Consider the following 20,872-nt stretch of genomic DNA (forward strand, 5'->3'; position numbering starts at 1 on the left):
ACAATTGGGAAGTGGATTTTCTGAGCAGACAGACCTTTCACCCGGGGGAGTGGGAACTTCATCCAGAGGTATTTGCCAACTTGATTCTCAAATGGGGACAGCCGGAGCTGGATCTCATGGCATCTCGACAGAATGCCAAGGTACATGTCGAGGTCAAGGGATCCCCTGGCTGTACTGATAGATGCTCTGGCGGTTCCTTTAAATTTCAGTCTAGCATACCTATTTCCTCAGTTTGCTCTCCTTCCACGGTTTATTGCTTGAATCACACAGGAAAAGGTGTCTGTGATCCTCATTGCACCGGCGTTGCCTCGCAGGATCTGGTATGCTGACCTAGGGGAGATGTCTTCCCTTCCACCTTGGAGACTTCTACTGAGGAAGGATCTTCTACTAAAAGGGCCCTTCCTTCATCCAAATCTCATTTCTCTGAAGCTGACTGCTTGGAGATTGAACGCTTAATTTTATCTAAGCTCGGGTTTTCGGTGTCTGAGACCTTGATTCAGACTCTTAAGCCTGTAACTAGGAAAATTTACTGTAAGATATGGCATAAATATCTGTATTGGTGTGTATCAAGAAGCTATTCTTGGAGTAGAGTTCGGATTCCTAGAATTTTGTCCTTTCTCCAAGAGGGTCTGGAGAAGGGCTTATCTGCAAGTACTTTGAACGGTCAAATATCTGCTTTGTCTATTTTGTGGCATAAACGTCTGGCGGATGTACCAGACGGGCAATCTTTCTGTCAGACTTTGGTCAGAATCAGGCCTGTGTTCAAACCTGTTACTCCTCCCTGGAATCTTAACCTTTTGTTCTTAAAGTTCTTCAGCAGTCTCCGTTTGAGCCTATGCATTCCTTAGATATTAAGATGTTATCTTGGAAGGTTTTGTTTCTTGCTGCAATTTCTTCTGCTCGTAGAGTCTCAGAGCTCTCGGCATTGAAGTGTGAATCCCCTTACCTTATTTTTCATTCGTATAAGGTAGTTCTGCATTGGGATGCACCGAAATTTCGGCCGCAGAAAGTTTCGGCCGAAAATGGCATTTTTGGCTATTTTGGTTTTCGTTTTTTTTTGCCTGTTATTTTCGGTAAAATTGTGTAGCATGTTTCAAATTTGATGCTAGCCTAGAGCTGCTGTTTAAGTTTATTACTTGACTTACTGTTATGAGTTTTCTAGGACTATACTTTATTTGGATAATTGGTAATAAACAACAACTGTTAAATATGATTCTGTTACATAGAACTAAATGAAGAATAATACAGTATATTGATATTTATAATTGTTTTAAGTAGGGATGCACCAAAATTTTCGTCGCAGAAACATTTTGGCCGAAAATGGCATTTTTTGACTTTTTTTTTTTTTTCTTGGTAAAATTATTGTGTAGCATGTTATTGTTTTAAGATATTTTTGTCCAATTTTAGTGTGTTACTTTCAATAGAAGTGTGGGCTTTTTTTTATTGGCTCTAATTATGCAAAAAAAAAAAAACTAAAAAAAATTAATTTGAAAAAATACATTTTCGGTATCCGTTTCGGTTTTCGGCCAAGTGCATCCCGGATTCGGTTTCGGTCCAGAATTTCCATTTCGGTGCATCACTAGTTCTGCGTACTAAGTTAGGGTTCCTCCCTAAAGTGGTTTCGGATAGAAACATTAATCAAGAAATCGTCGTTCCTTCCTTGTGTCCTAACCCTTCTTTTAAAGAAATGCGGTGCGTGCGTTGAAATACTATTTACAAGTGACTAAGGATTTTCGCCAGTCTTCTGCTTTGTTTGTTTTTCTCTGGGAGTCACAAGGGTCAGAAAGCTACGGCTACTTCTTTGTGGCTGAAGAGTATAATTTGTTTGGCCTATGAAACTGCTGGACAGCAGCCTCCTGAGAGGGTCACGGCTCATTCCACGAGGGCTTTCCTCTAACTGGGAATTTAAAAAAATAAAGCTTCTGTGGAACAGATTTGCAAGGCTGCAACTTGGTCCTCTCTACACACTTTTTCAAAATTCTATAAATTTGATACTTTTGCCTCGGCTGAGGCTTCTTTTGGGAGAAAGGTTCAAGCAGTGGTGCCTTCTGTTTAGGTTCCCTTTCTTGTCCCTCCCTTATCTGTGTCCTCTAGCTTGGGTATTGATTCCCAATAGTAATTGGAGATGGTCCGTGGACTTGCTGTGTCATTAGAAAGAAAACAAAATTTATGCTTGCCCAATAAATGTATTTAACACGGTTAGTCCACGGCCCGCCCTGTTTGTTTAGATTTAGTTTTTTTGTTGTAAACCTCAGGCACCTTGTTGCTTCCTTTTCTCTTTTTTTACTTCGGTCGAGTGACTCGGGTGATATTTAACAGCTTTGCTTTGGTGCTCTTTGCCTCCTCCTGCTGGCCAGGAGTGATATTGCCATTAGTATTTAGAGATGATCCGTGGACTCAACGTGCCAAGAAAATACATTTATCAGTTAAGCATACATTTTTTTTTTAATTGGGGAAATAAATTGTTTAAACGGACATTGTACAATAAAAACGATTGTTTTATTAATTCCAAATCTGTAATTATTACATTCTGTTAATTTCTGTTGTTGGAGTGTAATGCATGCAGTCTTTTATTTACACTATACCTTTTTATCCTTTAGGCTCATTTATTCCCTTATATAACTGTACATTGTCCATTTTAATAAAAATTCATTTAACTTTTTCTTGATAGTTCCTGGTGGATCAGATGGCCCCAGTGGAGTGCTCATTTGCTCTGAAAACTATATAACATATAAGAACTTTGGTGATCAGCCAGATATCCGTTGCCCCATCCCTAGGAGACGGGTGAGTTTGTGTTTCTCAAGATACTAGGGGGAACCCATTAAAAACAGGTCAGATTCTTGATATCAGAACACAGAGAGCCTGAATTAAAGGGATTTGAAACCACAGAAAACATTTTTTTTTTTCATGATTCAGATAGCACATATAATTTTAAAGCGACGGTATACACCAATTCAGTATTCCCCCTGCATATGAAAAGACACATTATACAAACAGAAGCAATCGGAAGTCTGTATACATTAGCATACTTTTAAAACTTTGGGTCTTGGTTAAGTCAGCACAATGTTGTTTAAAAATAAGCAAAACTATACATTTTTACAAAAACACCCCAGGTGCTCTATATAAATGGATCTAATGAACATTTATGCAAAGAAAAATCTAAAGTAAGTCTCTTTAAGCAACTTTCCAATAAACTTTTATTTAATTGGCTTCATTTATTTGGTGTCCTTTGAAAAGCTGACCTAGGTAGGGTCAGGAGCTGGGAGCTAGCTGCTGATTGGTAGCTGCACATATATCTCTTGTTGGCTTACTGATGTGTTCAGCTAGTTCCCAGTAGTGCAATGCTGCTCCTTTAATAAAGGATACCAAGAGAATGATGCAAAATTGATCATAGTAAATTTTTAAAATTGTTTATAATTGTATGTTCTTTCTGAATCCTAAAATATATTTTTTTTTTACTATTCATACTGGCAGTGAACTATTTCTGTTCAAAGTTAATAAATGTTTAATTCTCGGCCACACCAGCAGTTTTTCATGCCTGTATATCCTGATCAAGTGGTGGTTTAGTGACTGTGGAATTAGTGCTTTGTAGCTTATATTTGCATTGAGGGAAATTCGTTTGCTTGTTGCAGAGCTCAATGTGTTATCCACATTGTAAACCATATTCTGTTTCTCTGTAGAATGACTTGGATGATCCTGAGCGAGGCATGGTGTTTGTCTGTTCAGCCACACACAAGACCAAATCCATGTTCTTTTTTCTGGCCCAGACTGAGCAGGGGGACATTTTCAAGATCACACTGGAAACTGATGAGGATATGGTAAGAGAGCTATTCCATGTGGGTGACTGAACTATTTTGTGCCTTAGAAGCTCCTGGCAGAGGTTACACCTATGATTCTATACCATGTATTCTCAAATATACCTTTTAAAAGTTGTGTTTTTTTTTTTGTTTTTTTTTTTCCTGCTTGTATTAGTATTTTTAAAATCTATTTCTTTCAGGTAACAGAAATTCGCCTGAAATATTTTGATACTGTTCCTGTGGCAACAGCTATGTGTGTACTGAAAACTGGCTTCCTCTTTGTAGCCTCAGAGTTTGGCAATCAGTAAGTAAAAATTGATTAGTATGTGTTTTGTTTTGTTTTTTGTGTGTGTGTTTTTTTTCTGTAATTATATTTGTGGTCTACTTTTCATACTTTAAGATCATACATAACAATAGATAGATAGATTCAGCTTTTATTGTAAGAAGGTCCTTAAATCAGTGGTCAACAAACACTGGCACCTTAAAATTTAGGGCTTGGCGCCTAGGTTCGCATGCCCCAAAATTCTCCACTTGCAGCTGCCAGCCGCACCTAATATTTACCCTGGTACATTTTGGCGCTTCACTTCTGGGCACTACATTTAGGGTTGCCACTTTGGCCATGTTTTCCTGGACACTTACGAGTTACACATGCTGTAGGGTGTGCAGGGAGGAACATGTATTTTGCTGTTCATTGGCACTCTTCATGTTATGTCCGGTGGCACAATTAAAAATGTTCTGCCCTGCTTACCTCTGCAGCATGTGTAACTCATAAGTGTCCAGGATAATATGGCTAAGCTGGCAACCCTAACTACTATACAAACCTGGTCTCGCGTACAGATGCCTTACAGTCTACTCCTGTTCCAAGGTGTTGTTTGATACTTTAGCATTTACCTGTACACAGGCAATCTTGGTTAATTTTGCAGTATGCACTCCAGATCTGTTGAACATGTCAAGGCTAATTGCAGAGAAAGAAGGCAACATATAGCAAATTAGAGATTTTGGGTTCTTGTTTAGTGCTCCTTTCAAATTTTTGTAGCCTAATTTAGTGACAATTTAAATGTAATCACAGATTTGGTTGAATTTAATGCTGCATTTTAAACTTTTCCATTTCTTGTGAGAATTGTTGTGTGTCTCCTTGGCAAAAACATGATGATATTTCATGTCTCTTCTCTGATACAAGCCATGGAGAAGAAAATTTGTCTGAATTGCTAGGAATATAAACGGTCAAATTTTTTAAAATTGTGTTTTCCTTGATTTATTTACACTTTCAATGCGTCTTCTCTCTCCTTTTCCTTCCAGTTACCTATACCAGATTGCTCACCTGGGTGATGACGACGACGAACCAGAGTTCTCCTCTGCCATGCCCCTAGAAGAGGGAGACACCTTCTTCTTTCAACCACGTCCTTTAAAAAATCTAGTCCTTGTTGATGAATTGGATAGTCTTTCCCCAATCATGTGCTGTCAGGTAATTGCACAGATGTAACTCAATTGTTCTTCATTAAACTTTTTTTTTTTTTTTTTTTCAAATTTTTTTATTTTATTTTTTCACTGTGCCACCAGCTTGCTTACCTACCTGTTCATATGAAGTGTTTTGTTAAACTAACTACTTTTCTAAGTTGTGAGGGCATTAAAGGGATAGTCAACACTAAAGATAAGAACGCCTTTACTACCCATTCCCAGCTTTCCACAACCAACATTGTTATATTCATATACCTTATAATTTTCTGCCTGTTTCTAAGCCACGACCGACAGCCTCTTATTGCATGTTTTTTTTTTAATTAGTTTTCACAACAGGAGACTGTTAGTTCATGTGGGCCATATAGATAACATTGTGCTAATGCCAATTGAGTTATTTAAGAGTTAGCACAACACTGTACTCATTTGCTAAAATGCAAGTCAATAGTGATTAGTAGCTGGCATAAGATGCTTAGATGGGATACAAGGTAATCACAGATATAAAAATGTATTAATATAAGTGTTGCTTATGCAAAACTGGGGAATGGGTAATAAAGGGATTATCTATCTTTTAAAACCATAACAATTCTGGTGTAGACTGTCCCTTTAAAATTATCCATTCAACTGTGACCGTACATGTTATACTTTTTCTTATATTATATTTTTTGAACACTAACTTTCAATAATACGTTTATCTTGATGTATGTGCAAAAGAAGTTCCTTCTTGAAATAAAATTGTCGCTAGGGTTTGTGTTCTGTACAAAAAAAAATATCTGACCTGCCAAAGTTATCTGTTTCCCTTTTTCAGATAGCTGACTTGGCCAATGAAGATACACCCCAGCTCTATGTTGCTTCTGGACGTGGACCACGCTCTTCTCTTAGAGTCTTGAGACATGGGCTTGAGGTAACTTCTGACTTGTATTTTAATTAGTAACTATCCTTTGAGACCTCTGATAGCCAAAATGAACAAAGCATTGTAAGTATATAACTAGCATTCTGGTGTTATTTTCTTAAATCATTGTATTGCATGCAGCTGTCAGGCACACAGCAGTTTTGTGCCTAAGAATCCTTATTTAAAATTTCCGTTGCAAGTGCATTTTCATGTTCTGTTCAGTACATATGTATGGCAAAAGCACAATGTGATGAGCTTTCATGTCTCTTCTCTGATGTTCTCCATGGAGAAGACCATCTCTCTGAGCTATTTTACTTAATTAAACAACAACATTCCTCTGTTGTTGGTCTTTTCTTATACATATTTTCTTAATTTTCCATTTTAGGTGTCTGAAATGGCCGTGTCAGAACTTCCTGGTAACCCCAATGCTGTGTGGACAGTGAGAAGACACATTGAAGGTATATTGCCTATAATTTAGCATTTTTACCTTTTTGTCAGACATAATACACTATATAAATTATTTAAATGAATGATGGAGGTTAATGTTAAATGTAATGGATACTACTTTCTTCTTACCTCTGCAACATTGGTAAAATGTTAAAACTGAATTTCTATTTTATTAAAATAAATATGCATGTACCTCACACTTTTTACCTTCATGAGGGAACGGTTTGCACTGCATTCCTGTCGTGTTGACTTTTATATTCATAAGTCTCAGTCCACCTCCATGTTAATAATTTTCCTTTTGATCCCTGTTGCTTTTCATATTATATATTGGCTGTAATTAATATAAAATGTACTCCCTTTAAAGCGATTCATTTAAAAAGATGTATGTAAAACACACACACACACACATTACAGCTATTTAGGTTTTTATTTATATTATGGTACTCCATTTCCTTTAGGAACTTAAAGGGACAGTATACACCAATATTACACACAGAAGCTTGGATTTCTTCTACTCTGATAAGTCCTTAAAACATACTCCAAATTTTCCCTCATTTCTTTGTAGGTTGATTCTTTTGTATGTTTCATGAAGTTTACCGATTTGAAATGGCTGCCAGACTCCTCCAATCTAATGCGTCAAATGCTTATTGATTTATTTATTTTTTTGTGGTGAGTCGAGCACATCTTTCCATGCTTGTTCATGGCGACTAGCGCAGGCGTTACATTTGTTTCACTCTGCGTTTTTAATTCCCAGAAGAGAGGGTCGCATTTTAATGATGGACACCACAGGGAAATATTTATTACTGAAGTGGATGTTCTACTGGATTATTTAAACAATAGTTTAAACTATTGGTGTATAGCCATTTTGATCATGTATCTGTATTTTTACTTTTGCTGTCATTGTGTATCGCACAGCAGAATATAGCATAATGACAATGCTCTTGTACTTAGTTGCATTAATAAGTGGCCAGTGATTGAAAAGAGGCTTCTAGTGGTGCACAATTAGACACTTAAAATTCACCAGTGATTGCAGGGTTATAATTTAGGGTTACAGAACGAAGTGCATGACCTGCTCACATTCTTATTAAATAATCTGGTGTCCTAGTGCTAGCTGAAACTCGTAGGCCACGGTGCTCCATACACCACCTTGCATCTTCTGCAGCATCCTTCCCTTCACGGCACACAGAAGCCGGAGTACACCCACACATACCCATACAGTTCCTCCCACCAGATGCTTGTGCCCCAGTTTTACTCTGCATCCTCCCCAACAGTATATATAGTGGTGCTGCAATTGCCCTGTGTGTCCCATGCCCTGTTTAAGACACTACTGCAAGTGTAGCGCATGGGCAAAGCAACCACCTTGGCTCCGGAGCGAGTGTTAGGGAAGCAACAAAAATCAATAAGGACATGACGTATTGCATAGTCTGGCCATTTCAAATTGGTAAACTTTGTGGGACAAGGAATTCAAACTGGTAAGTGTATTATTGGTGTACACTGTCCCTTTAAGTAAATTTTATAATTGATCTCTTTGCTGCAACATTTATTGAAGATTTAAACTTTGTAATGTTTAACTCCCCTTCCTAAATAAGTGTTGCGTTTTTTTTGTTTGTTTTAATAGTTTGTGATTCTTTTAAAGCATATAAGTAACACTTTATATAATACTGCACTTTGATAGAATTCCGAGTTTTGTAATTGTATCATTAGAGAGTGCACCTAAACTGCAATGACAATATAATACATTCAAAACTGACCACTGTTCTAGGGTTGTGTGTTTGTCACCCAAAAAAAGTTAGTTAACAAAGATATAGTCCTTAGCATTCAGGAATAGGAATCATTCTTCGTCTGGGACTTTACCATTAAATGTGACCGTGGCGAGTACATTTTCATACTAGTTCTTGACCATCTTTTAAAGGGCCATTATAGTTGAGAAACAACATCAATTTGCTAGAGCATATCATTTTAGAGGGATCTGAAACCCCAAAAAATGTTTTTCATGCTTCAGAGAGAGTATGCAATTTTAAACAACTTCTTTTTTTTTTTCCCCCCCAATGTATATTGTATCTAATTCTGTTTTGTTATGTTGGTATCCTTTTTTTAGAAAGCATGACTATGTAGGCTCAGGCGCTACTGATTGGTGGCTGCACATTTCTTATTGTCTCACCTATGTACATTGCTGTTTAACAAAGGATACCAACAGAGTGAAGCAATTTAGACCATAAAGTAAATTTGAAAGTTGTTTAAAATTGTATTCTCTATCTGAATCATGAGAGATGTTGGGTTTTTATGTCCCTTTAAGACTAGCAATTCTGCACCCCTCTTTTTAACCCCCTGCAGTGTTGTTAAACACACAGTAGAAGTAGTGTTTGGCACCTGCGAAGCACTGCTGGTCCAGAGCAGAAACTACCGCTGAAGCAATCAGCAGCGCTAGACTCGCAACTCAGCTGTCTAACTGCGCTGTTGATTCTATCAGTGGCATATTCAGATCGGCTCCAGTAGTGCTCTACAGGTGCCAACAATACTTCTACTGTGTGTTTAACCACTTCAGGGGGTTGAACACGGAGGTGAAGGGTCGCTAGTCTTAAAATTACATGCTGTAATGATTTAGAGCTTCTTTTTTTCTTTTTCTTTTTTACATCCTTTTGAATAGTACACTAATTTGGACACTTAAAATTTCAGTAAATGTATAAATCATTGTGGCACTGGTAAAGGGACATTCTGTTGTAGTAATGCTGCAATTCATTGGAGCACTTTAGTATTAAACAATTGCTAGCAATGAGTGAAAGGGACAGCTTGAGGTTTGAATATAAATGTTTAGTGATGCATGGTAAAACCACTTTGCATGATACTTTATTATTTGCCTCCCTTTCATCTAATTTAGCTCTGACAGTTGTGTATTTTCTATTTCTCAGAGCTTGTAAAGCACACTGTAGACTTCTCAAGGCTAACCCTGCTACATATACATCCATAATTGGCTATAATGGAAAACTTCAAAACAATTTTACTTTATACTAACATTGTGACATGGCTAGCCTTGTCTTGTAGACTCAAGCCCAGATTGGCTTCTATAAATAGTTTTGGGAGGCTAGTGATAAACGGTTGCAGCACATTTTTAGACTTTAATATATGCTATAGCAGCACAATATAAATGGCTTATAATTACAAGGTGTTTACTGCCCCCTTTTAAACACATAATTATAGCTGTGTTTAGGGTCCTCAATACATTACATGCCACAGTTGGTGAGCAAATCAGGAGCAGCATACGCATACATTCACCAATAGTCAGTCTCCTGTATGATTATTACACAGGTGTACTACTGGGGCTAAACACACAGCATTGGGCATTTGTTAAATATTAAAATGTTCTTTTCAATTTGCATTTTATTATGATAGACTGTCCGTTTTTACGTTTTCCAGGTTTTTTAACTGAATACTTTGTTGCTCTTGTGTGTGTTTTTGTTTTTTTTGTTTATTCTTAAGATGCATCTTGGAACTAGAATTACAATACTGTTCTCAAACTGGCTTTATCTTGAAATATTTTATTTTATGCAGTTAAGTACTATGTCCCTTTTTAAGTTTAAATTTTATTTTGAAACCATTTGACAAATTATTAAAGGGACATTGTACCCAAATTTTTTCTTTTGTAATTCAGATAGAACATGCAACTTTCTAATTTACTCCTATTATCAATTTTTCTTCGTTCTCTTGCTATCATTATTTGAAAAAGAAGGCATCTAAACTTTTTTTTGGTTTCAGTACTCTGGACAGCACCTTTTTATTGGTGGATGAATTTATCCACCAATCAGCAAGGACAACCCAGGTTGTTCACCAAAAATGGGCCTGCATCTAAACTTACATTCTTGCATTTCAAATAAAGATACAAAGAGAATGAATAAAATTTGATAATAGGAGTAAATTAGAAAGTTGCTTAAAATGTCATGCTCAATCTGAATCATGAAAGAAAAATTTTGGGTACAGTGTCCCTTTAAATTCTCATTTTTCTACATCCCCCTCCCAATAAATAATGGTCTTTTTAAATGGCATACGTTTGCTTTATATTTATTTCAAAAAAAGCCAAGGATGAAAACTGAGCATTTTATTTTCCCTCCACATTGCTGCTCTTGGGTTAAACTCCTTTTGTATTGCTGGTGATGATGGGTCCTTCACAACACCTTTCATGTCATCTGTTACATAATCTTGTGACAGCTTATACTAACTCTGGCTGGTACTTGGTGATACACACTCCCAATACCAAGCCTTTCTTTTTCTTCCACAGGTGGCTGGTGGTGGAGGAGGTGCTGATTTTTAACCCCCCTCCACACACGCAGGTGTGTATTTGAGCCATTCTCTTCTGATGTCCACAATTCTGGATTTCCTTGTACTACTTGAAGCTGAAACCTTCACACTCCCTGACTGCTTAAATAATACTGTAAATCCTCAGAGCTATTGTAAACATTCTAGAGTAACCAATTTGATTTGAATCTCATACATGTTGCACGTTTTTTTTTTTTTTTTTTTTAAATTAGTGAGTCAAGGCAATATAAAACCTCTAACCTGATGACCACGAGAGTCCAGATCATAGTGCCATGTCCAATCTGTTGGCCATTTCAAGGGAAATTTAAAACCCTACATTTTGACTACATCATATACTGTTAGATTTTTATTTTTTTCTGTTCCTTTTTGCTGAATATTCACCCACCGTGTTCTCCACAAATTTTGTTTAATGATAATTTGTGCAATAAACATTGATAAATGTTATTAGATAATTTTAGTTTAATATTGATTGAAATTTTAGCTGTGTGTTCAGTAAAATCAGCCAGGTTGTGGACCCATTTAAAAGGTCCTGAGGAGAACACTGACCCCAATATCTGTCAAGTTGGGTGCTTGGCCATATTAACTATTAGGAGCTATGCAACAGCATTATGTAAGTAGGTGGGTACTATTATATTTTTTTCCTTTTAAGTATATTTTAAATATGTCATGAACAGTGGTCTAAAATAATCATAGCAAGTTTTAAGTTCCATGTCCCTGTAAACGTCAGCTTCCTGATTTTTCTGATATATTGACTAGGCAGAACAATAGACTGTCTTCTCAGACTGTGAAAATGGTGTGCAGTGAGTAAAATTCCATTACCATTTTCTTAGAAATGGTTTACATAATTCTAGTGTCTGGTGAAAGTTCTTGCTTTAGAAATGGTTGTGTACTACTGTAGTACTGTAGTGGTTTGCATAATTGTAAAACGCCACTTAAAGGGATACTAATCCCAGATATTTAATGATTCAGATAGAGCATGCAATTTTAAGCAACTTTTTATTTTACTCCTATTATAAATTTTTCTTGTTTCTCTTGCCATCTTTATTTGAAAAACAGGAATGTAAAGCTTAGGAGCCGGACCATTTTTGGTTCAGCACCATGGATAGCGCTTGTTTATTGGTGGCTACATTTAGCCACCAATAAGCAAGCGCTATCCATGGTGCTGAACTTAAAATGGTCCGGCTCCTAAGCTTTACATTCCTGCTTTTCAAATAATAAAGATGGCAAGAAAGAAAAATTTATATTATGAGTAACATAGAGAGTTTAAAATTGCATGCTCTACCTGAATCATTAAAGAAAATATCTGGGTTTAGTATCCCTTTAACTTTTAGTGTTAAAAGTATTGCACAGCTGGTAGGATTAATGCTTAAATAGATACTGAACACACATTTTTTTCTTCCATGATTCAGATAGAGCATGCAATTTTAAGCAACTTTATAATTTACTCCTATTAATTTTTCTTCGTTCTCTTGCTATTTTTATTTGAAAGTGCAGAAACCCTGGACAGCACTTGCTTATTGGTGGATGGATTTATCCACCAATCAGCAAGAACTCGGGTCGGTTACCAAAAATGGTCCGTCATCTAAACCTACATTCTTTTCAAATAAAGATACCAAGAGAATGAATAACTTTTGCTATTAGGAGTAAATTAGAAAGTTGCTTAAAATTTCATGCTCTATCTGAATCACAAAATAAAAAAAATTGGGTTCAGTGTCCCTTTAAGCTGCTTTTAGTGTTCATTGATAATGCTGATTCTTTTCATAAATAAACTGAATTATGTCAGTAGGAATTGAGTATTTGTGGAGCCTTATCAGCCAGCAAGGCACAACTTATATCTGTGTTTTATTGTGTTATAAGCATGGTAAATCTATTATGCATTTAATGTCTCTTTAGACTTGGCCATTACAAAAATATTCATTGCTGGTGGTTGGTTTTCACACAGCACCTAGAAATTTGTAAGGGCGTAAATCATTCTAGTCTTACATTTGCCTAAGGCAGGGCATTAAAACTCTAGTCTTATAATGGGTTAATATTGATAAATTGGGTCTCCCTTCTAGAAATAGCATCTAGTGAATCTCCACTATTGATGTTAGAGCAGCACATTGTGATTAAATTTCCTGATACTTTATGGATAATATGTACCATTGTGTTTCTGTTTACAGATGAGTATGATGCTTACATCATTGTGTCCTTCGTAAATGCCACCCTGGTACTTTCTATTGGTGAGACTGTGGAAGAAGTAACAGATTCTGGTTTTCTTGGGACTACTCCAACTCTGTCCTGCTCCCTGCTGGGTGAAGATGCTTTAGTGCAGGTATGTGTGTTTTCTTCACCTATAGTCTGTTCATGGCGCAGAAAAGGTCTAGCTAAGAGGATGCTGTCTGCAGGAGGCTAGTGCACATCCTTTGTTGTAGATCGTAATTCTCCTTCAATCCTGAATAACGTTTTGTTTGTGTTTTCAACTTGTAGTGTAAAAAAAAGTATTTAAACTTGAAAATAAATATCTAGCTGGTAAATAAAGTTGTGTGGCGCAACTTTCACTTTCTGCAGGTATATCCAGATGGAATTCGACACATCCGAGCAGACAAGAGAGTAAACGAGTGGAAAACGCCTGGAAAAAAGATAATTGTGAAGTGTGCTGTTAACCAGCGTCAGGTTGTTATTGCACTGACTGGGGGAGAGCTGGTGTACTTTGAGATGGATCCAGTAAGTAGCTAAAGAATGGCACATTTAGTTTGTTTTTTACTTCTTATATTACATGTATTAAAAGTTGTTTCCCCCCCCCCCTCATTATTTGTTATAGCTATTCTTTTGTTTTAAATGTTTAATTTCTATTATGTTATGTATATTTTTATTTTATTTTTTATTATAAAGTCAGGCCAGCTGAATGAGTACACAGAGCGAAAGGAAATGTCCGCTGATGTTGTGTGTATGAGCTTGGCTAATGTTCCTCCTGGAGAGCAGCGCTCCCGTTTTCTGGCTGTCGGGCTCGTAGATAACACTGTCCGCATAATCTCCTTGGACCCATCAGTAAGTGAACAGTCATTTATTTAATAATTAACTGTAACATGTTCAATAGGTATAAAGGGATGTTAATAAATGTTAGACGTGATGTTTTATAGGCACAAATACGGCTTTGAATAATATGTAGATCTATTTTTATCATTTTGTTTAAAAATTGAAAATAAGTGTAAAGTTTTATTTTCTATAAACTAATGGAAGCTGCCATGTTCAAACAAAGCTGTGTGGGAATTCCTTTTACCTTATACTATGTTCTACACAGCCTTGTTGAAGAGTATTTCTTTCATATAATTGGCAAGAGTCCATGAGCTAGTGACGTATGGGATATACAATCCTACCAGGAGGGGCAAAGTTTCCCAAACCTCAAAATGCCTATAAATACCAGACATCCCAACTCTCCCGGAAGGTCCGGGAGTCTCCCGCACTGAAAAAGCTGCTCCCTGACACCTGCAAATGAAACATAATCTCCCGGAAATAGCGGTACCAGATAAAATCAAGTGTGCCTGCACTTTTCATTTCTACCTCTAGGTGTCACTGTTCCGTTATAGCTCAATATAAATAGTTACTGTGTTCCTCTCTAGACTTTTTCCCTCCTTCCTGATCTCTACTCTAGTGCGGTGCAAGACAGCAGCAGACCTGATATATTCATACCTCCAGGTTCCCATACTCTTAAGAGGTCAGGTGGCTGTGGAGCAGTTGATGCTGTGAGGCGTGCGGCCTGACTGGCAACAGCCGTGGAACCGGCTAAGAGACCGGAAATGACACCGGTCTAACAGATTTCAGGTTCAACCCACCTGGAAAACGGAGTGCCGTAGCTGTGGCGAAACCAAGCCACAAGTCCAAATCCAGAGTACAAGTAGTAAGCAGGCACTGCAACGAGGGTTTCTTATAAATAAAAAATATCCTTTATTGAAAAAACAAGGTTAAAAAGATTTTAACCAGCTACAAACGCTGGATAACACGCTAAAAAAGACAATGGCAGGAGTGTATGTGGAGCAACCTATGCCTGTAACAGAGAGGAGGGTGTAATGGTGAGAGAAAGGTAATCTAAAAAATGTTTTCTAGTTCAGATTTACAATTTCTGCCATGAACTGTATAAAAAAAAAAATATATATATATATTCTTTTAAAAAAAAAATATAATTTGGTCCGGTAACAATTTAAAGGAACATGAAACCACTTTTTTTTTGGGGTGGGGGGGGGGTTGAGCGCAAGCCGGTGTAACCACCTCCCTGAAATGAGTTTTTGCAGGTTGGGATGTCTGAAATGACTATTACTTCTATGATGAGTGCTTTTTAAGCATTCTGAAGCCCAATTCCTCTCACAGTACAGTGTTTGTCAGAGGGATGTGAAGAGAGTATCGCCTATTGATTTTATGCTTTCCCTTGCGGGAAATCTTTTGAAGGGTTCTCCGTTATCGGTCATAGGGATTTATCTCCTACCTCCCTTTTCAGACCGATATACTCATATACCCAATACCTCAGCTGATAGCCAAACCAGTACTGAAAACTATCTGCTTTATGTGGGTGGGTGTATTTTTGGAAGTATGCATCATTATTTAAGACACTCTCAGCTATGGTTTGGCGCTTTATGTAGTAATATAATATTTTAAATATATGTATTTTACTTATATTTGCCATGAGTCAGGTCTATGTATTTCCCTTTGCAGTCTAAACAGATTCAGTATAGGAATCATGTTTGAGAAGTTTATTTAAACTTTTTTCTTACCTGGGGTTCAGTCTTTTTCAATTTGACTTTCATTTTTTCAGGGGGGCAAATCTAGGCTTTTGAGGGTGCAAAATGCTGTTTTTTATTGCGTCGTTTTTGTCGCAAAATTTTTTGGCACAAAGTTCGTCATTTCCTGCGTCTTTGATGCTAGTTGTTTTGGCGCGTTTATGACGCAAGTAGTCATTTCCTGGTGTTAGTTTTGGGCCAAACTTTTTTTAACTTTTTGCGTAATGCTTCATTCTTGGCACCAAGTTTTAGTAGTTTTACTCCTCTCCCTCTATTGTTTGCTGTTTTCATGAACTTTGAAAGCTATTATGCCTGCTTTTTGTTTTTCTCTACTGAAACTTACTTTTTGGAAATTGAATGTTTTGCGAGATGTCTCATTCTGATCCTGACTCTGATGTTACTGTAGAAACTATGATGCCCTGGAACACAATTCTACAAAGCTAAGTGTGTTCTTTTCATTTTTTAAGCTGTTATTTCTTCAGCTCAATTATGTTGCATTTATTTGTTTTATGCTAGCAATGTTTCTACATGTACAATAGCATTTGCTGTTTTTTTTTTTTACATATTCAGTTCGTGTACTTGATGTCGTCTGCAAATATCACATGTTGCTTCGATAATAAAAGGCTATGACTGCTATTATGCCTTTAAGTAAACCTACCAGGTCTTTTCAAAATTGTTAAGATTTAATTAATTTTGTTCTGACTGACAGCATATTTAAGTTTATTCTACTGATGACTGTTTCTTTGGCTCAAAGGATCATGTATCATACAGTTTGTTAAAATTTTCCTTATTTTTCATATGAACATTTTTTTTATTTTTTTTTTGTTCTTGAAGGACGTTTTCTTTTTATAGTTTTTAGGAGTCTAGTCCTATTAACTATGTTAATAATCCTTTTCAAATCTGGATTTTAACGTTTTTGCTTTTGAGGTTTTTTCCTATTTAATATACTATCTGTATTATATTCTAGAGAATGGTTATTCTGATTCCCTCTTGGGACTGTACTACTATTTCTATGGAAATTGGTACTTTGCTTTTAGGATTCTTTAGAATTTTAAATATAACCTTAGTAGAGCATATTCATGTACTGTTTATATTTCTAGCTCAGCTTTATGTGTGGCTGACATTACTGTTCTCTCAACCTTTGTTGAACAGTTAGTTATATACTTGAGAATCTGAAACTGCTTATTCTGTTTACTTAAGATGTATTCAATTAATTATGTTTACTATATTTAGTATTTCAAATATATTTTATTATCCCTATCTTGTTAGGATAATAATTTGTTTGATTTCTATTATCTCCACTATTTCTGGAGGTTTAGAGGGTTTTTTTTTGTGCCCTACTTTTAGTCCGGTGATGTAGATCAGTTGGTGAATGTCCTGACAAACACTTGTTCTAGATCTAAGGGTCATAGATTCATTTCCTGGCAGGGTTAATACAGCCCTTTAACATTTGAGGTCAATTTATTGTATTCCATTTATTTGGGTAATAACTACTGTTTTTATCAGCTGATAATTTGGTTAACTCAGAGTGTAAGCACTGTAAAAGGCGGACAGATAGCTCAGCATGCTAATGCACTGTGGCTGAGCTCTGTAGCAACCTGAGGGTTGCAGGTTTGATTTTCGGCGAGGTCCTTTCATCCTTCCGAGGTTGATTCAATGAGCAGCGTCTTCAGTCCCTTACGGGTGATTAGACGCGCTTTACAAGTACCCAATACATACATACATATGAAAGAGCAGTATTCAAATATATGGACTTTTTCTTTTTGTGGAATCCCTCATTAATCAACTAAGTTTTGTTTCTTCAAGACATGGTTAGAGGATTTAATTTACCTAAGAGTTTTGGGATTTTTCAGATAAGGGTCACTTCTTTTTGGGTTTCTAGATGGATTCTGTGTTCATGTATTTGTCTTTATTGGACAAAAGTAAATTGTAAGTGGTGTTAGCCTGTCTAACTTACTGTCTAGAACACTTTTCAGTGGCTATGTGCATGGAAGTTTTACTGCAGCATCGGGCGTGGTTCCCTTTGCTCATTCTGAGATCTTTTTTTTTTTTTTTTTTTTTCTCATACTGAATCAATGATGCAGGGATTGTTTTTAGATATCACAGTTGATATTTTTAAATACTAACACTCTTCTCTCTCTGTTTTGGTGATTAGTCTATCATATTTTTCTGGGGCTTCCTTTTATTCATCTGTCCTTCCCAGACTGTGTTCTTAATGGATGCAAGTTTTCCAGTTTGGGGAGCTTTCTGAGGGTCTTTTGACAGCACAAGGGGTTTGGAAACTTCAAGAGGTGAGGTTTCCATTAGAACTCTGTGCTATTTTTTCAGAGCTCTTTCAGGCTTGGTCTCTTATAGGAGATAACTTTCATTTTTTGCTTTCAGACAGACAATATCACAACTGTGGAATATGTCAATCAATAGGGACTCGTAGTTCCTTAGCAATTAAGTATCTTGAATACTTGGATGGAATTCATCTCCTGTCTATTTTCTATGATTTAGGAGGTGGATTATCTCAGCCACAAGTCTTTACATCCGGGAGAGTGGTGTCTCTATACAGATGTGTTTTCTCAATTTCCCAGGTACCTTTTTCAGGTCCAGGGATCCTCAGGTGGAGATGGTGGCTGCATTAGCAGTGTCTTGGTTTTGCAACCTGACTACATCCTTTCGCCTTTTTTTTTTTTTTTTTTCCAACTGATTTCCAAGATCGTATTGGAACATTGTCATGTGTTTGATAGCATCAGCATGGCCTCTTCTGTCTGGTATGTGGATCTTGTTCAGATGTCAAAGTTGCCGTCCTTGGCCGCTTTCTTTGGCCAGCCCTCTTGTTCTAGGGTTTATTTCATTCTAATGACACGGTGAGTTCACGTATCATCTCTAATTACTATTGGGAATATCACTCCTGGCCAGCAGGAGGAGGCAAAGAGCACCACAGCAAATCTGTTAAATATCACCTCCCTTCCCTCTAACCCCAGTCATTCTCTTTGCCTGTAGTACAAGGAGGAGGTGAAGTTTGTGTCTGGTGAGAGGTTTTCTTCAAGATATTTAAAAAAATTTTTTTTTTTTTTTTTTTAGCAGTGTAAGCTTACTCTGTTCCTTTCTGGGGTCTAGCCTAGTCCACATCAGCCTCTTCAGTAGGGCAGAGGTGGCTTTTGAGAACTTGTGAGGTACAATCCTCACTGCGTTTTCTCAAGTATCTGCTGCCCTAACTAGAAAACCTGAGTAGGTTTACTCAGTTTTCCTCTCTTAACAGGTCCATGTGAGGTCCTGCACCCTCTCAAACCAGGTGAGCTGTCCTGCTGCCGGACAGCACTTTCAGGTGCCTTTTTAATTTTCTTTTCCAAGGAGATTGCTGGCACTTGTTACAGATAAAAGCGGTCTTATTTAATATGGGACTTTATATAACCTTCATGTTTGGGGTTTCTTTTAGGCAGTTTGGGCATTGAGACTGAGGTGATTTATGATGGCTCAGCTGTGGCGAGGTGCAGGGGCCTGGAGTGTCATAAAAATTGATCAAAATTGATGAAAAGTGATATATAACATAAACAAACAAGCGGAGCAATATTAAGTTAATTTGGGCGCATTTTTTATTGCTGCAAACGTTGTTTTGACTGATAACAGAAAAATTGTTGCGCTTTTATTTAAAGGCGCAGTACTCTTTTTGTCCCTCATGTACTGAAAGGGCCTTACATTGTAAAGAACAGATTTTCTTTAATGCAAATATGTCTAACGATGCTTCTCAGACTGATGAGAATCAGGGTGTGCCGCTACTTTCTCCCCAAGCGTCACAACCTTTAACGCCCACCCAAGCGACGCTGTGTTCTTCAACCGCGTCCACTTCATTTACTCTGCAGGATATGGCTGCAGTTATGTCATCTACCCTTACAGAGGTTTTATCTAAGTTGCCAGTGTTACAGGGCAAACGCAGCAGGACAGAAGCCAATCCTAATCCTGCGACTTCTGATGTTTTGATGGCTGTTTCTGATGTACCCTCACAGGGATCTGAATTGGGGGTCAGGGAACTTCTATCTGAGGGGGAACTTTCCGACTCGGGAAGTGTTACCTCAGACGATCTCGGACGTAATGTCCTTCAAATTTTAAGCTCGAACACCTCTGCCTGTTACTTCGGGAGGTTTTAGCGACTCTGGATGACTGTGACTCTATTGTGGTTCCACCAGAGAAATTGTGTAAGATGGACAAATATTTAGAGGTGCCTCTGTTTTTCGGGTTCCTAAGAGAATCTCGGAAATTATTATGCGGGAATGGGAGAGACCGGGTATCCTGTTCTCACCTACTCCTAATTTTAAGAAAATGTATCCCATAGCTGACACTGTCCGGGACTCTTGGCAAACAGTCCCTAAGGTGGAGGGAGCTATATCTACCCTGGCTAAGCGTACTACTATTCCTATTGAGGACAGTTGTGCTTTCAAAGACCCTATGGATAAAAAGTTGGAGGGTCTTCTAAAAAAGTTATTTATTCATCAGGGTTTTCTTTTACAACCGACGGCCTACATTGTGCCAGTAACAACTGCGGCGGCCTTCTGGTTTGATGCCTTAGAAGAGTCTCTTAAGACTGATACTCCTTTAGAGGATTTTTTTTTTTTTTTAATTGGAAAAAGTTTATTAAAGCCAATGAATATATACATGAGAAGCGCTGTATCAGTTATTACTTGGTCCAATAAAAGGGCAGTTAAAAGACATGAAACCCATATTTTTTTAATGATTCGGATAGAGCATGTGATTTCACACAAGTTTCCAATTCACTCCCATTAACCAATTTGCTTTGTTCTCTGGTTTTCGGCTGTTGAAAAGCATACCTAAATAGGCTCAGAGCAACAATGCAGTACTGGGAGCTAGCTGCCAATTAGTGGATGCACGTATGCCTCTCTTGCCATTGGCTTAGCGGATGTGCTCAGCTAACTCCCAGTAGTGCCTTGCTGCTCCTTCAACAAAGGATGCCAAAAGAACAAAGCAAATGTGACAAAAGGTGTAAATTGGAAAGTTTATTAAAACTGTATTCTCTATCTGAATCATTGTTGGGTTTCATGTCCCTTTAACAAAAATATCAGTTTCAAACAATGTAATATTTTTATATATATATATATATATATTTTTATATATATATATATATATATATATATATATATTTTTATATATATATATATATATATTTTTATATATATATATATATATATATATATATATTTTTATATATATAT

The 20,872-nt window shown here is 37.0% G+C and overlaps 1 protein-coding gene across 1 annotated transcript in view; it reads left to right on the top strand.

Annotated features, from left to right (window-relative positions):
- SF3B3 (splicing factor 3b subunit 3) overlaps window positions 1-20,872 on the top strand; it is a 69,119-nt gene that overhangs the window by 10,889 nt on the left and 37,358 nt on the right. Inside the window, 9 exon segments of the mRNA XM_053702283.1 lie at window positions 2,672-2,784; window positions 3,681-3,818; window positions 3,998-4,101; window positions 5,097-5,262; window positions 6,061-6,156; window positions 6,530-6,602; window positions 13,065-13,216; window positions 13,453-13,608; window positions 13,777-13,932. Coding sequence (XP_053558258.1) covers window positions 2,672-2,784; window positions 3,681-3,818; window positions 3,998-4,101; window positions 5,097-5,262; window positions 6,061-6,156; window positions 6,530-6,602; window positions 13,065-13,216; window positions 13,453-13,608; window positions 13,777-13,932 — 1,154 coding nt within the window.

This window comes from Bombina bombina, chromosome 1 (genome assembly GCF_027579735.1).
Source record: "Bombina bombina isolate aBomBom1 chromosome 1, aBomBom1.pri, whole genome shotgun sequence".
In the NCBI taxonomy this organism is placed as follows: domain Eukaryota; kingdom Metazoa; phylum Chordata; class Amphibia; order Anura; family Bombinatoridae; genus Bombina; species Bombina bombina.